Genomic DNA, 17,947 nt, shown 5'->3' with positions numbered 1-17,947 from the left:
TAAGAATGTATACTGGCAACCTTGTGAATTTTCGTTTTGTCTGCGGACAAATGTCTGCTATAATCACCGCGGTCCTCTCTCTTGTGTGTTGAGGTGCTCCAGATCCAATATTATATGTAGATATGTCTCCATTTGGAAGAAGGTTAAGTTGATTTTGAGTTTAACGTCCTCTTCAGCAGCTTGGCTACTTGAGGAGGAACCTACTGATTAACTTGGAATCCGAACCACATGAGTTCTCGCCGCTAATCGAACCAAGGTCTCCCACGCCAAAGGCGCGTACACTAACCGCTTAGCCACGAATGAGCTCTCAATTTGGGAGATGAGTCGTGACTTTTGCTGTCACCCAGTAGGGTCATATATATATATATATATCAGGACAAGCATGAACATATATATATATATATATATATATATATATATATATATATATATATATATATATATATATATATATATTGTGTTCAAAATCCAAATACTACACAATGAAATAATCAACAATGCACGCCCATTACATTCATCCTCAACTGACATTCATCCTCAAGTGAAATAGAGTGACTATTTTTAATATTGGTGGAGTGAAGAGTAGCAGGAAACACGAACACTGAAAAGATTTTTGCATAATATGTGTTTTGTCAACCGTAAGACGGGATTATACTCAAAACGTAATGCAAAACGGATTAACACTATAGCATTGAGTTTCCAACCGCCGTCCTAAAACGTTTCATTTTACCAGGAATGCTTCCCAACTGTAAAATGGATTTTGCTTAACTTAAAAACAAATTTAGATAGTCCCTCCGAAGGTCTAACATATTTCAAAGTTGTAGGTGCCAATATGCACAAATATTGAAGTTGTAGCACAATAAAGATTTAACAAAAGGAATTCACACAATGGTAAAATTTTGAGATAAATTCAAATAACTACAAGTGTATTTTAACTATCAATAAGAAATTTTAATAACATTATATCATAGGACTATCCAAAAACATTGCCATCAATGCTAAAACTTATGCAGTGCTGTCATCTTGGTACGTACTTTACTGTCTTATGCAGAGTCGTTTTGACGTATGATTAGCGTCATATTAAAAGCCTGACTACTGCTTGAAATTTGTTACTCGAACTCTTTAGTATGGTACTAATCACACTTCAAAACGACTCTGCATAAGGACCTTTATCTTCAAATAACACTACACCAAGTTATTACAGATATAAGATGACTAAATAATGTTAATAAAAATTTTTGTCTCGTATGAAATAGTGTTGCAAACTTTAACAATTATATGAGGAAACAGATTGCTACAATTTTGAAGCATAGATTGGAAACGATATGAGAAAAAAAATATGGTTTCTGATTAAAGTAGTTCCCAAAAGGGCTATTATAATCACAAGTATTAATACAAAAATATGTACATTGACTCATCAGTGTTGTCAGAATATAACGTTATGTTTCAATAATTTTGTGGAAAACATTCCGAACAAATAGTTTCGAAGCTATTACAACAAAATTCTCATATCAAAACATTTCAAGTATACAAATTATAATTTCTCCGCTCTTGCTTCCAATCCATTTATACAAAGATGAAATCTCAGGTATATGTAATACATATTGCCTTTGACCGTGCCTTAATCCAACACCACATTCTCTCATAATGGCCATTCTTCGCCTCGTTGTGACAAGTTTTCAATGGCCTCTATCTCCGAAACTATACACTTCTGGACACTTTTTCCTATTCTCAAATTGTTTCTGTTTTCGTCTTTCATCGTTCTGAGTTTGTCCACAGGTCACGAAAAGTCGAAAGTCATGAGAATATCCCGTGGAAACGCCCTTACGGGTCAGAGTAAAACAAAGAAAACCTGATTAGATTGATATTTCAAGTATTTAGGAAATATTTTGACGAGAAACGCTTATTTTACCAAAGAGATAAGATCAAGGATTACCATACTCAAAGGAGCATTCAACAAGAAAAGATCACTCTTCACTACCAGGCTCAATATTGGACTTAGCAACAAGTTGGTCAAGTGTTATATACGGATCATTGGACTGTATGGTTCACAGACTCGGACATTACGGAAGATAAAGAAGAAATATTTGGAGAACTTCGAAATGTGATGTTGGAGGAATGGACAGAGAAAGCAACAAACGAAGATATTTTAAAACGGATAGGAGAGAAGATGACACTTCTAGCCAGCATCCTTCGTAATAAGGCCAATTGGATTGGACACATCTAGCGAAGAATTTGTCTTCTTCATATCGCCATAGAACAAAAGATGCAAGGAAAACGAGAGAGAATAATAAGAACAGAGCTGATAAACAATTTGAAAAATATAATAAACTATTGTGAGTTAAAAGAGAAAACTGAAGATGTAGAAACGTGGAAGTAATATTTCTAGGCCCAAATTTAAAATTAAAAAAAAAAATCCTCTTTAGTACCAGGACTTGTCGGAAGGCAGAATACTTAATTATATATATATATATATTGCTGTGAAGAGCAAGAGTTTCATCAATTTTCGTTCATCTGAAATTTATGCCGTATTTTTAGCGCACATTTCATAACGTTTCGCTTCGTCGAAACACAAAATCTGCGTTTCAGACATGCGTATATGTCGTTCTCAAGTGGAGAATTCCCTAGTATATTAAAAATTGCAAAAGTAAAACCAATATATTAAAATGGCGACAAATCAGCGCTTGAAAATTATAGACCTATTTCGCTTCTCTTAATTTTCTCAAAAATCTTAGAAACCACAATGAATGTCCGGCTAGCATCCTTTTTACTTAAACGTGATCTAATAACACACGAGCAATATGGCTTGCTACAAGGGAAATCAACGGAAACCGCAATATATAACTTCGTGGAAAGTGTACATAAAAATTTAGATAGTAAGGAGAAACGTATAGGTGTTTTCCTGGATCTTTCGAAAGCATTCGAAAGAAAGTGTCACATAGAAATCTTTCAAAGCTACAAGATTACGGAATAAGAGGCATTGCATCCAAATGGTTTCAATCGTATCTAAAAAATCGGCAGCAAGTAGTGGAAATTACATACAATAACAAGGATATAAACCAAGCTACATACTACATATCAGAGAAACAAGAAATAACATATGGAGTACCACAAGGATCCATATTAGGCCCGTTATTATTTTTGATATATATTAACGACCTACCAAGTAATATTGCTCCAGCAGAAGCATCCCTTTATGCAGATGACGCTAATATTATAGTAAAAGGTAAAACAAATGCGGTTGGTGAAGGTAGTGCAAACGAAATCCTTTGTACACTATCTCACTGGATTAAAGAAAATAAGCTTAAATTAAATATTGAAAAGACACAAGCAATCAATTTTCATCAGATGAGCAGCAAACATGCACAGCCTAGGAACATTGTAATTCAAAATAACGAACTAGAATATGTAAACTCAACTAAGTTCTTAGGAATTTGGATAGATAAAAATCTCTCCTGGGATGTGCAAATAACTAAGCTTAGTAAAAAGAATTAAACCAAATGTACTTCGCAATTAAAGTACTTTAAAATGTTTTAAGAGAGTCTACTTTAAAAACAATTTACTTTGGATTATTCCAATCGAATTTAACATATGGTATTATATTTTGGGGAAATACACACAAGGCCAAAGCAATTTTTACGATACAGAAACGAATAATAAGAATGATGGCAACTGCTAAACCAAAAGATTACTGCAAACCAATATTTAAAAAACTCCGTATACTTCCAGTACCCTGTTTGTATATGTTAAATCTATTGATATTTGTAAAGAGACACCTATAAGGTGTACTTACGCGAGTAGAACAACAACATGATCATGATACAAGAAACAAGCAAAACTTTTCTATTGTAGGACACAGAACAGTATAATATGAAAATAGGTATAAATACGCGGGTATCATGCTTTACAATAAGCTTCCGAAAGAAATAAAAACTCAGGACTATGTTGCTAAATTTAAAAAAAGAACTCCAGAAGTATTTATTATAACATTGCTTTTACTCGGTAGAAGAATACATGAACTGCTAAGTGAATAGAAATGTTACATGATGTACAGTAAATCAGTGTCATTATTTGTTTTTAGCATTAGATATTTGTTTGAGGATTTCTAAATACACTGCAAGTAATAATTGCTTACTCTAAGTTTATTTTAAACAATGATGTCATGTAAAATTTACAGTGTAATAAGATGTAAGAAGTAAGGCTTAATTATTAACCTAGTGTGTGTAATTTTCATTATTATTGTTTCTTTTACATTTGTATCCATATATAAATGACGTGTCCACTTCATATGCATTGTAATATAGTGCTAAATATATGAAAAAAGACGAAATAAATACAATACAATACAAATACAATATCTAACAGTAATAATTGATTTTTTGTTTTTTTGGTTTGCGTTTGCGAAAGCCCGCCAAGTTTGCGAAACTTTTTACGGAATGATTCCGCCTTACGAAGAGTCGTTCTGACGTATGATTACCGTCATTATAAGGCCTGACTACTGTATGCAACATATGTTAGTCACACTCTTTAGTATAGCAGTCATCACGTTTTAGGACGACTTTGCATATGGTCCGTTATCTTTAAGTTTTCACAGTTGAAATTTGGATTTAGGAAATTCATCTTAATTTCGAACCAACACCGTAGTTATTACTGTCAAATGGACGAAAGCAACTTAGGTTTATTCGTTTTCTTCAATCTACTTGTTTGTTTTGAATATCTCTGGCTCGCGAAGAGTGAAAACAAAAGCTTGAGTGTCAGCCAATCAGATCACAAGAGCAGGCGAGAGACGTATTTGAAATGGAATGGTGCCTGTGGATTATTTAGGAAGTGCGGGCAGAAGAATGCGTGTGTTTTAATTCGTTAATAAGTGTTGTGTGTATGGTATTAGGTATTAACTCGAACATTAAAAGAAATTTCGGCTTGAAGGAAAGAAGTAAAGCACCATGGATCTGAAGCAACTGTTAGAAAGTGACCGTCATTTACAATACAAAAAGAAACCGTTGAATTTCAGTAGTAATATAGAAGATAATAGAACTTTAAGGTCCTTGCGAAGATCTACAGACAGATGCGTGCAGAGAAATGCCGAATTCAATAAGCGAAGGAGTATTGAATGTTACAGTAGTAGTGATGTTCCTGTTGAAGAGAAGGAAAATTGCCAAGTTGTTCAAAATGGTAAGAAAATTTCCCTTTGTTAGACAGTACGTAGCTTGTATCAGTTTGATACAGTGTCGATATAAATATTTTGCTCCTTTTTTTCTCTCACAGTTATAAATAGGTTTTACGTATAAGTTTTCACATTTAAATGTGGGTCTGCATTTTCTTTCAAAAGCAGTATTTTGCACTTATCTGATTTCTAGTACCTAGAAATTTTATGTAATAAGCTATCTAGTTTTCTTCAAATTTTGAAAGATATATACGACACTTTCTGTGTACCTTTATAATAGTGATATATTTTAATTTCAAACTAAATAGGGTTGTTAGAAAATCGTCACAAGGAATGCGGTGCTTGTGAGACATCAGAAGCAATGTAGTGCTTAGCATTACAGTATCGAACATTGAATTTAAAGTACGACGGTCAGATAATGTGTCCAGCACTTTCATGCCACATAAAAAAAATTAACTGTAATGATTGACATGCGTTATAAATATATAGCCTAATTGTTCGAGAGCAACCATCAGCTGAGGTCTGTATTTTTAACAAGTTTTGGTCTAATTTCATTAAGCCCACTTGCTTGCTCGATAGCAGAACTTTCTTTGTTTTTCTGCGATGAGCTTTTGTAAATCAAAAATTTTCTGCAGGAATTCCAAAATAAAATGTCAACATGAAACTATCATGTTTTTATTACAGCGTTATGTGAAGCATGGTAAACAGTGTTTCAGTGGTATCCCTAGTTCGAGTTACAACCTGTAGGTTTTTTGAAAGTTTTACTAAAAGAAGCAGATACAAAATATTTATGGTACGATACACCGTATTTTGTAATGAGAGCAGTTTTAAGAAATTTTCTTGGGTTTATATATATATTATATAATACTGATGGGAGTACATTTAGGATGATGTATGTAACCTAGTCTGTTGTTCCAGTATCATTAAGTCCATCCTTTGCTGTTGGCCTTTTATCCATTAGTAACCACTGAACCCCAGCTTTCACATATGGCTTTAGACAATGGCATATTCAAATAAAATATTATCTTTATTGCAACAGAGTATTTGTGTCGAAAATCTGTTACTGCAACTTTAAACAGTCTTCACTTGAAATTTAAAAATAAATAAATAAATAAAACCTTGGCCTATGTTTAGCAGAAGGGGTCCAGCTCTTTTCTCTAAAATATGTTACAATTTTGGTAATTTCTGTTCACATTCGGTTAGTTTAGGGTACGTTTGGTTAGTTTAAGTTAGGTTAGGTTAGTGTAGGGTACGTTACGTTAGTTTAGTTTGTTATATTAGTGTAGGAGTCCCGCATAATTTTCCAAAAAATGATAGAATTTCACTTATTTCTACTAATATTACGTTAGTTTAGGTTAGTTCAGGTTAGCTTACGTTAGTTTGTTAGGATGGTTAGATTTCGTTACGTTATGTTACGTCTAAGTACTTGCATCACTCATTTCTCCTGTAAATTTTGTTTCTTACGTGCTTCTGGACCCCTTGTACTAAACATACCCCAAAACCTTCATTACTTGAGCTGGTTCCAAGTCCTGTATAGATTTAATAAAAAACTTGTATTAAACTGATCTATAGCTATCCAAAACTGAAATGAAAATATACTCACAAACTCAAAGAAGTTTGAAGAAGGCGGAAAGTCCTGCTGGCTATTTTTTTCCTCGCAATTTTTCTGCACAGATGCAGCAAATTTTCTGCGATCACACCGCAGATCGCGGCATGTTCTGCTATGGGGCCTGCTAGTACTTAAGCAAATAGACCAAACAGTCCCTAATTCAATCTAGAGTTCCCTTGTAACTTAGCAGTTAGCATAAGAGATCCGAGATCCTATCTAAGCTGTAGGTCCACGTCTCAGCCCCGCTGCTGAAAGTGACGCTAAATCAAACTTAATTCAACTTAACCTAACCTGCGTATGTTTTATAAGCTAGCGGGAGTTAACTAAATTTATACCAGAATTATAGCCGAAACCTGCAGCACATTAAGATTCTGTTTACTATGATGTAAGTAATCGCGATGGGGCTTAACGAAATTTAACCTGAAATCAATATCTAATAGAGTACTTGGCAAGTCTTTACTTTGACTCGGACAGTGACTTCAATCGGTTCTTAAAGGTTTCACTTCCTGGAACTGTTTATGCCTTTGGGTCGACATCTTTGGCTGATAGGATAGATTGATGGTAGCATAATTTTCCAAAAAATGAAAGAGCTTCGCTTATATTTATTATTAGGTTAGTTTGGGTTAGATTTGATTACGTTATGTTAGGTCTAAGTACTTGCATCTTCCTTTTCTCCCGTAATTTTTGTTTTTTTACGTACTTCTGGACCCCTTCTGCTAAACATCTACCGTTCATATTTTTTCTACTAGATGTCTGCGTAGTCGTATGGTAGTTTGCTACTGTGGTGTCACGTGTTCTGTCTGTTTGTAGTTGGTAACTGTGTGTGTGTGTGCAAGCGCGTGATTCAAGCTTCCGGATAATGTTTATTAAAAGGGGTCCAGCTATTTTTTCTAAGAAATTTTATGATTTCGGTAGTTTCTGTTCACATTAGGTTAGGAAGGTTACTTTGTTAGATTAGCGTAGGGGTCCGGCATAAATTTCAAGAAAAAAATGAGAGAATTTCGCTTATTTCTATTAATATTACGTTAGTTTTCTGTTTGGTTAGGATATGTTAGGTCTAAGTACTTCCATTTCTTCCGTAAATTTTGCATTTTCTACGTACTTCTGGACCCCGTCTGTTAAACATTTTACCAAGTTTCCTTTCATGACTAATGAACAGTTAACAAATGAGATTTAAAAACCGTTTAATGAATTTGGTACAAATAATTTGAACTTGTCTTTTTTGAGTAAGTGTATTAGATTCGAATATTATCACTTTGCAGCCTTGTGTGGTTTGAGTTAGGTGGGCAGGGTTCTAGAACACAGGTCCCCCTTCCCATTTATCTGTAATAAAAACATAAAACAACGTGCCTTGCAGTTCTCTAACCCGCCTCTACTCGCTAGCGTTCGTTCGGCAATACTATATGATTTAAATATTAAACTTTGGTACAGAAATAAATCTATATAGGGTGACCTATATTCTAGAACCTTCCCAGTTAGGTGGTTGTGATCAAAGGCTGAAGCTATTTTCGGGAAAAAAATGGACTTTGTTTTTTCTTGTTTGAGAATCAATTCTAAGTGATCAGGCATGTGCCGCACGACCATCTCCAAAAAATCTAATTTTTTCATGAATGTTTATCCTATATCAGAATACATGAAAACCACAATTATTTTTTTACATCCCATTGCGACACAGGGGCTGGCACCATTTTGAGTTTTTTTCGATTTTAGTCGTTTACGTTATTTTGAATATCTCAGCATGCATTTGTCCTACCAAATTGAAAATTGCTGGACGTCTTCAACACGTGCAGAGCTAAAACTTTGATCTCTTAGCATTTTTGCCTCAAACCACTTGAAGGGGGTGAAATCAGGGCCTGCAGTAGCAACATTTTTGGACATGGAGAACATGTTTGGGAAGAGGAAACAACTGACGTAGGGATCTGAATTTGTGGGTGCATGTATAGTACGGCCGCTGTATCTCTGGCAGTGACAGATATGCGAAAAAGAGGGCGAAGGTTGATACTACATTGATACACCCCCATAAGGCCCAATGAGTGACCGAGCTGTCGCCGCGTTGGCATGCAAACCAGGCGTTGTTGCCGCTCCGTATTCTTCCTTTTGTTTGTGCATAGTTTAGTAGAGATGCAAGGGCTCGGAAAAAAACCGGCTTTTTTGGAAAAAAACTCTGTTTTTTCTGCTTTGCTTTTTTGCTTCGGAAATTTTGGGCTTTTTTCAAAATACTGCTTTAAATTGATAAAACAGACTTTGAATCGCTTCTCTATAACACAAAAAATCATTTAATTAGTGGTTGATGCTGATAATAATATAAAACATCGAAAATAAACTATGAATTTCGAAAAAATATTTCAAACAATTTTTCTTCAACATATTTACATTATGAATTCCATAGGATTAACCAATGTATATAATAAGAATTTTTTAACCTCCTATATACAAAAGTAAGCAGAGTTGGCAAGAACCGTGGTTGTTTTTGAATATGCCAAAAACCCGTTTTTTGGGGGATGTTTAAACCAGGCTTTTTTGACTTAGATTTTTTGCTTTATATATTTATATTACATATTCACAGAAATAGCCTAAGTTTGTTTCGCCTTGATGTTATTATGCAACAGCGGGGTTATGCCGGAAGAACTCCCATAAGCTTAAAGAAGTGCGGCCAGTAAATTTCTTAAGTTGAGAATCTCCCGCCCTAGCCATTGGGAAAATCCCGTCATAACTTGAAATGTAAGACAATAACGGGAAAATCCTGTTATTGCTTTGCATGTAAAATTTAAAGGTCAACGTACCATAATCAGTACGCTAAAACTGAGGTATTAAATTACAAATTTAGTACCGGTACGTAGATATCATTGAAAGTCCAATCCAAGCTAATGTTGGAAGCTACGTAGGCAATCGATAAATTTTGCCAATTTCTATCAATATATTTAAGCAATATTGGCTTCTTTATAAAACAACACGCATTTAGGCATGTAGAAATATACAATTTGGTTTGTTTCGTATATTTAGGCTTAACATCCTTACGAAATACCGAGGTTATCAAGAAGACTTTCGCTTAAACTGACATCCGAACCGCTACTTGGGTTACGCATGAAAGAAGGATTGTGGTTTGACCGAGAATTGAACATGGGACACCTTGATTAAAAGGTGAAAGGGAAATAAAGCTATTGCAGGTGGTTTGATATCTGGAAACGTTACCATGAAGTTCACACGATTCGCATTTTTCATTCTTTTTATTTTTGTGGTTTAAACCAGTTATTAAAAAAAAGTTGGTGTAAATCAGCCAACCCTAAAAGTAAACACTTCTTTTTAAAGAATACACAAATAACTAGCAAAATAGTATGTAGTATTTTTACTTCAAAATATTCCATACCCTCTTTTTGAAACAAAATAAAATTAAAATAAAACATAAGAGAAATACTTAGATTTATATGATACACTTAAAGGCTCCACATCTAGAGCTTTTGGTTCTGTATATTCTTGAAATTCTACAGTTAAGTTTTATAGAACCACCATCACAGTTTACCCAATCCTCAAGTTTTCTGAATTTTTAACAAGAGGGATTGAACATATCATTACGGAACTCCCCCTTCCCCCAAAAGACTACGGAATATATTTAAGTTAAGCTAAATACAACTGCACAACAAACATGACTGAGTGATTAGCTTTTGCGCTTCTATCGGGAAGTCCGGGATTCAACCAGCATTCGACCATTCTGACAAAGCTTTTCTTCATTCCATCTGTGATTGTAGAAATAGTGCATGTACTGTGAGTTGGGCGACTTTCTTTTTTATTGTTTTTAAATCGTTATTATTACTAATTACCAGCAGTGACGGTTTTGCGAAGGTTAGGGGGGCGGTCTTTCGGACTGAAGCCCGTTCCCCAAAGTTACGGAATGTCTGCAACAAACGAAATATCTATTATTTATGCCTTTACTCATAAACTTTAAGCTCCCGTCAAATAAAAATTACGAATGTTTAAAAAAACTAAACATTAGTAAGAAACCCTTCCCAAAATACTTTTCTAAATCCGCCACTGACTCTCAGTATAAAATGATTTTTAAAGTTGTATCCGGAAGATTATTGCTAAACATATAAACGAAACGAAATATTAGTTATGTCTGTACTCATAAACTTCAAGCACTTCCCAAATAAAATTAGGACTTTTTAGGAAACGAAACAATCAGAAAAAAAAACCCTCCTAAAGTACTTTTCTAAATCCGCTACTGATTATTTGTATAAATTGGTATTCAAGGTTGTGTCCGGAAAATTATTGCTAAATCACTTCACAGCTACAGTATAACAGAAATGTGGAAGTACGGTTTGACGGATATATTGAAAAACGTACACTTTGACGGATAAATAGAAAAACGGGCAAGTTTAACTTTTGCGCTAGAAGCTAGAGTACTAAAAGCTCTTAGAAATGAAACACGGATGACAAACTAGAGAAGAAAAAAGATGTCGATAACTCAAAAGTTAAAATAAAGTTAAATAGCCTCTAAAATTACCCTCAAATACTATATTCTTCATGTTAGCTTTAATTCGTAAAACATGTGCTCCATCCATCTTGATGGTGAATTTCAGAGCGAAATATCACATTCAGGTCATGGAATTTATATCTAAGTATAGAATATACTATAAGAAAGCTATTTAGATAGAAAAATCATGAAGTTGAAAAAAGCCAAAATTTCCAAAATTCTCGTTTTTTTCCCAAAAAAGCCGGCTTTTTTGCATCTCTATAGTTTAGTGAAAAGTGCTTTGAGACTGTGTTTGGTTATTGCAACTTTTTTCTTTTCTGTGTGTGTTTCGGTGTGCTGTTAAGAAGTGTTATTATTTGGTGACAATGGCTAGCTCTTCAGAACCAAAGCCAAAGAACAAATTGCCAACATTGTTTTGTCCATGTGCAGAACTGTCAGAGCCAGAGACGTAGCGCCCGTACTATAGTCCGGGCAGGGTTGGCTGGTTTAAACCAAGGTGGTTTAAACCAGCTGTTTTTTTTTTTTCGAAAAAACCAAGTGGTTTAAACCAAAAAACGAAAAATGTTCGTAAGAATGTAAGTGTTTGTAAAATTTTGATGAACACACATTTGTGGGTTAGCACGTTTCACTCTCGTATATTATTCGTATTATATTCAGACCTAAATTCCCCATGCATTACTCAAAAAGATTATACTACAAAAGCAACTTTTTTTGCAAAAGTTTATAAATGTTTGTTATTGTTATGTAATTGCAATCAAAGAAAAATTCTAAATATTGTTTCGTTTCAAAGTTTACTATTGATAAAATACATCGAAATGCCGTACTTTGTGTGTGTGTGTGGGGGTCATACAGACCCCACGAGAGGCATTGAGTAAAATGAGAAGTATCTTTGGTATCTATTTATGTATAAATGAGTCTGAGCCAAAGTGGACTCAAATAATTCGTATCTTTATTCACTTTTCTTACTTATATACAAATTAAGTCGTTGTATTTCTTTAATTTGGACCAATAAAAGTCGTTGTTAACTAACTTAAACTAAATTAGTTCTTCTGTACTCCGCAGTACTTTGAAATTGTCCGTATGTAATTCTGTATAATGGTTTCACTTGTGCAACTGTTTATCTTTTTGTCCTTCTGAAATGCCACCATACATGTATATTAAGAAGCATGTAAAGATCAGTACAACGTATTTTTTTTTTTTTTTTTATCAGGATTCCTTCGTGAGTGAGTCGGCAGACGTATCGCATTTGTGGCCAATTAGTCCTGGTTCCGAGTTCAAATGGAGGACAATTTCTCTCGGATGTAACTCGAGAAGCGGTTTTTATTCCGCTTTAAGCTTATGTGACCCCATCCAGCATAACCCGGTTGTTGCATAATAACATTAAGGCGAAACAAACTTATTTCTGTCCATATATGATATGAATATATAAAGCAAAATATTTAAACCAAATAAACCTGGTTTAAACCAAAAAAACCGGTTTTTTTAATAAAAACCATGGTTTTTGCCAACCCTGAGTCTGGGGACATAAGTTAAGGGGGCAGACTACTATATATTTTTCAAAAGCTAACAATTTTTCTTTTGTCCGTTTTTCGGAAGTGAAAAGAGATAATGAAATGTAACTTACCACAACAATAGAAAGCGTTATTCTACACCCGAAAATACCAATCGAAAGAATTTTCAGTGTTGCCATCCATAGAAATTAGTGTGGCCAGAATTTGAATTACTCTAAAATGTAGGTTAAGGCAGCGACTAGAAAAATGAACTCAACGGTAATTGATCACTTATTATATTGTCTTGGTTGCTTGTTAATTCTTTTTAAATAACGTTTGTATTTATTTTGTAATAACTTATGTACGTTCTTACAAAATAAATACAAATATTATTTAAAAAGTAATTAACAAGAAACCAAGACAACATAAGTCATCAATTACCGTTGAGTTCATTTTTCTAATCGCTGCCTTAACCCATATTTTAGAGTAATTCAAATTCTGGTCACACTAACTTCTATGGATGGCAACACTGAAAATTCTTCCGATTGGTATTTTCGGATGTAGAATAACATTGTCTAATATTATGGTAAGTTAGATTTCATTATCTCTATTCACTTGTGAGAAACGGGCAAAAGAAAAATTCTTAGCTTTTGAAAAATATTTAGTAGCCTGTCCCCTTAATAAACAAAAATTTACAAACCTGTAGCTGCTCCCAAAGGCCTGGAAAAAAAAAAAATCATGAAGTTGGGCAATTATGCCCATTTAGCATATTTCACTGGCCAATAGCTCCAATGGGCCTGGATTGAAAAATATAAAATCCTGGGAATACTTAGTCCTTTAGTATACCATAACCCACAACAAAGTGTGTTTTGTGTTTCTGAGCAGAAGGGGATCAGAGTATTAAGTAATTACGTCATACTCTAGGAGGTGTTCTGTTCATAACATCCACTGGAAACTTGTCAGTGTTCACTGACTTGAGAATGTAGATCAAAAGAAAGGACAACAATCTCCTGCAGGAGTTGACAGTTAAAATAAGAATGAACATGATTATCATTGATATAGCAAGCAGCAAGAGCAAGGAATACTTACGAACTTTTTGTCACGGGTGTATTTTGTAGTTTAACTTTCCTCACTTTCTGCTGATAGCGGCATTCTTCACCAATGCTGCTGTGGGTCTATCGTAGTTGAAAATTATGGATAATTTGGACTAGGTTAGTTTAAAAACTGGTTTTCACTTCATTTAAAATCAGGGTGGATTGATTTAAATCACGATATAAATCAAGATTTTAGTCACTTTATTTTTTTTAAATAAAAATCGTTGATTTAAATCGAATTCCAAAATGAATTAATTTAAAGTGAAAATAAGTAAAATCCGGTTTCTGTTCTGTTATTTCGATTATGGAAGTTAATAATCACAATAAAATGAGACTCAAATGTACAGTATATTATGAAAAACAGTGTCATGCGGAGGATGATTAGGGAAAATCACGTTTTGAACAGGTAAAGGAGCAATCCTACTTTCTTCTTTTCGTAACATTGGGTTTGGATTTTAAAATCGTTAACTTTTCCAACGGGGAAATCACCATCGACATTTAAGACGAAAATTCTTTTTTGTGCGTGCCTGCTTGTTCCCAGATAATAGGACGTATTTAGAAGGGTCCTACCCCCTCTTCTTTTTTATAACTAGGCTAAATTTATGTATTTCATGCCGCATGGTAGTTCTGAGTTTTTAAAAATAGGCCCCTGCCAAATATCAGTAACTTTTGTGATAGAAAGTTATTTTGATAAACGTTTCTGTGCTTTTTCCGTAATGCTTAACCTTTTAAATTATATAACCTATTTTTAGGTGAAAGGGTGGAATCTTCATTATTCGATTAAAAAAGTACCAATAAGGTTTTTTACTTCGTTTTCTTCAAGAATGGAGGCATTTTAGAACACGTTACATATGCTTTCACGCCTTTCTGCATTCAGGCATAGTGTGTGATGACGTCATATATTTAAAAAGATAATTTTTGGCGGGTTACATTCAGAGGATTGAAATTTTGCACACTCGTTCAGTGCACCCCTTAATAATTTTCAGATGTTTTTAGATCTCTGCGTGGAAGCAGCGGGATCCAGAGGGGCATAAATGTTTTAAAGATAAGGATATTTTTAACAAAAAATAGCTTTTTCCGTCTCAGATGGAGACATATGAATGGTACCATTTGAAAGACTATTTTATTCTGAAGAAAATTATGTACGTATTATGCTCCTAGGATAAATAGGGGTCTCAGGAAGCTTTTACCTGAGATTCTGTTTTATACGGGAATCTGGGGTATTTGGGGCAGGGTGGAAAAAATCATGATTTTTTTAAAATCATTTTTGATTTAAATGTATTTTTTTTTTATTTAAATCAAATCTTTCTCCTCGTATAATACAAATCGCGAACTGAAGAATAAGCATAAGGAATTAGTATTAAATGCCAATTATGCCATTTAAGTGAAAGTATTGGGGTTGAATTTTGAATTAATCCCCAATCGTTAACCTATATCAATCCCAAACAATGTTTCTTAACAGTTTTAAATTATGGCTTTTTTTGGTAAATTATAGACTTTCAGTCAAGCATCATCCATATTCATCCTAGGATCATGGTTCATACATTCCCTTCAGAATAGAACAGCCTTTAAAACGGCAACATTAACATGTCCCTGAAGCGGAAAATTTTGAGAGAAGTTGGGATTTTTTCTGTTTTTACTTTTGATCCCCTCTGGACTCCCTTGTGTTAACGCACAATCTCAAAAGCAACTGGGAAATACTAAAGGTGTACTAAATGTGTGTACAAAATTTCAAGCTTCTATCTTGAATAGTAAGGGCGGGAAAAATATTTAACAATGAGCTAAGAACATCCCCACAATACCCCAGATGACCCAGATGTAATATAAAAATTTCCTCAGACATCCCTATTTATCCTAGAATCATGATTTGTACATTATTCTCTTCAGAATAAAACAGTTTCAAACGGTACCATTCAAATGTCTCCATCGTGTAGGTTATCTGGTGCTAGAAAATCACGAAAAAAGGGATTTTCTGTTAAGAAATACCCCCTTTTTAAATTTTTACCCCTCTGTACCGCCTCTGTTTAAAGGCAAAGATCTGAAACAAATCTGAAAAATACTAAGGGGTGCAGTGAATAAGTGTCCAAAATTTCAAACTTCTAGATGCAAAAGTAAGCCCGCGAAAAATAATATCCCCAAATACTCCAGATTCCCGTATAAAACAGGATCTCGGGTGACAGTTCCCTGAGGCATCCCTATTTATCCTAAGGTCATGGTTCGTACATCATTCCCTTCAGAATAGAACGCCTTTCAGATGGTACCATTCATATGTCTCCATCTTAGGGCGGAAAATCGCGAAGAAAGCTAGTTTTTGTTAAAAATATTAATTTTTTTCTTCATTTTTGCCCCGCTGGACCCACTGTTTTCACGCAGAGATCTGAAATCACCTGAAAAATACTAAGGATGCACTGAACGAGTGTGCAGAATTTCAGTCTTCTGAATGCAAAGTGTAGGCCCGCCAAAAGATAATAAAAATAGGCACAAAAATAAAAAGTTTTTTAAATTCATGACGTCATCACATCCTATGTCTTGACGCAGAGAGGCGTGAAAGCATATGTAACGTGCTCTACAATGCCTTCAGTTCTGAAAAAAACGAAGTAAAAAACTTTATTGGTACTTTTTTAATCGAATAATGAAGATTTTATCCTATCGCCTAAAAATAGGTGATATAATTTAAAAGGTTAAGCGTTAAGGAAAAAGTACAGCAACTCTTATCAAAGTGGCACAAAAGTTACTTATATTTGGCAGGGGCATATTTAAAAGGAAATTGTAACTAGCTTGCGGCACGAAATACGTAAATGTCGCCTAAAGTTATAAAATCTAAAATAAATTCGGAGAGCGGATAGGACACTTCTAAATACGCCCTATTGTTTAGGAACAAATATATAGATGCGCACACAAAAGAATCTTCATCTTAAATGTCGATGTGATTTCCCCGTTGGAATAGTTAACGCCGTATGTTACGAAGAGAAGAAAACAGCATTGCTTTGTTACCCGTTCAAAACGGGATCTTCCCTAATTATCCTCTGCATGACGCTTATTTTCATACTATGCTGTCCATACTGTACATTTGAGTTTCATTGCATTATGATGATCATCTTTCATAATCGAAATAACAGAACAGAAACGGGACTTGACTTATTTTCACTTTAAGATTTAAACCAATCCGCCCTGATTTGGGGAATATAATTTTTCGCGGGCTTACTTTTGCACCTACAAGATTGAAATTTTGCACATTTACTCAGTGCACCCCTCAGTATTTTTCAGATTTGTTTCAGATCTCTGCCTTAAAACAGGGGGAGGGGTCCACAGAGATAAAAAATTTTTAAAAAATATTTTTAACAAAAAATTCCTTTTTTCGTGATTTACTCGCCTCAGATGCATGATGGAGGTATTTGAAGCGTACAGTTTGAAAATTTGTTTTATTCTGAAGAGAATAATGTACAAATCTTGATCCTAGGATAAATAAGGATGTCTGAGGAAATTTTTATATTACATCTGGAGCATTGTGGGAATGTTCTTAGCTCATTGTTAAATAGCTTCACCCTTACTACTCAACATAGAAGCTTGAAATTTTGTACACACATTTAATACACCCCTTAGTATTTCCAGTTGATTTTGAGATCTGTGCGTTAACACAGGGGAATCCAGAGGGGATCAAAATTTAAAAATGCCGATTACTCTCAAAATTTTCTGCTTCAGGGACATGATAGGGAAATGTTAATGTTGCCGTTTCAAAAGCTGTTCTATTCTAAAGAGAGAGATGTATGTACCATGATTCTAGGAAAAATAGGGATGATGCTGTAGCTGCTTGACTGGAAGTCTATAATTTACCTTCAAAAGGAGCCATAATTTAAAAGGGTTAAGAAACATTGTTTGGGATTGATATAGGTTAACGATTCGGAATTAATTCAAAATTCAACCCCAATACTTTCACTTAAATGGCATAATTAGCATTTAATACTAATTCCTAATGCTTTTTTTTTTTTTTTTTTTTTTTTTTTTTTTTTTTTTTTTTTAGTTCGCGACTTGTATTATACGAGGAGAAAGATTTGATTTAAATCAAAATAATAGATTTAAATAAAAAAAATCAACAAAAATGATTTTTTAAAAAAGAAT

General features: G+C 34.1%; 1 protein-coding gene across 2 annotated transcripts in view; it reads left to right on the top strand.

Annotated features, from left to right (window-relative positions):
* The first annotated feature begins 4,757 nt into the window (after positions 1 to 4,757).
* Positions 4,758 to 17,947, top strand: part of LOC145671344 (uncharacterized) — a 128,847-nt gene continuing 115,657 nt past the window's right edge. For both annotated transcript variants that reach the window (XM_081740380.1, XM_081740379.1), the window contains exon 1: positions 4,758 to 5,172. In XM_081740380.1, the coding sequence (XP_081596506.1) occupies positions 4,944 to 5,172 (229 nt within the window). In that variant the 5' untranslated portion in view covers positions 4,758 to 4,943. The remainder of the gene's footprint in view (positions 5,173 to 17,947) is intronic.

Source organism: Thermobia domestica, chromosome 15, assembly GCF_964235325.1.
Source record: "Thermobia domestica chromosome 15, izTheDome1.hap1.1, whole genome shotgun sequence".
NCBI classification, from domain to species: Eukaryota; Metazoa; Arthropoda; class Insecta; order Zygentoma; family Lepismatidae; genus Thermobia; species Thermobia domestica.
Note: the sequence above shows the minus strand (reverse complement) of the source record. Positions and strands in the feature narration are given on the sequence as shown.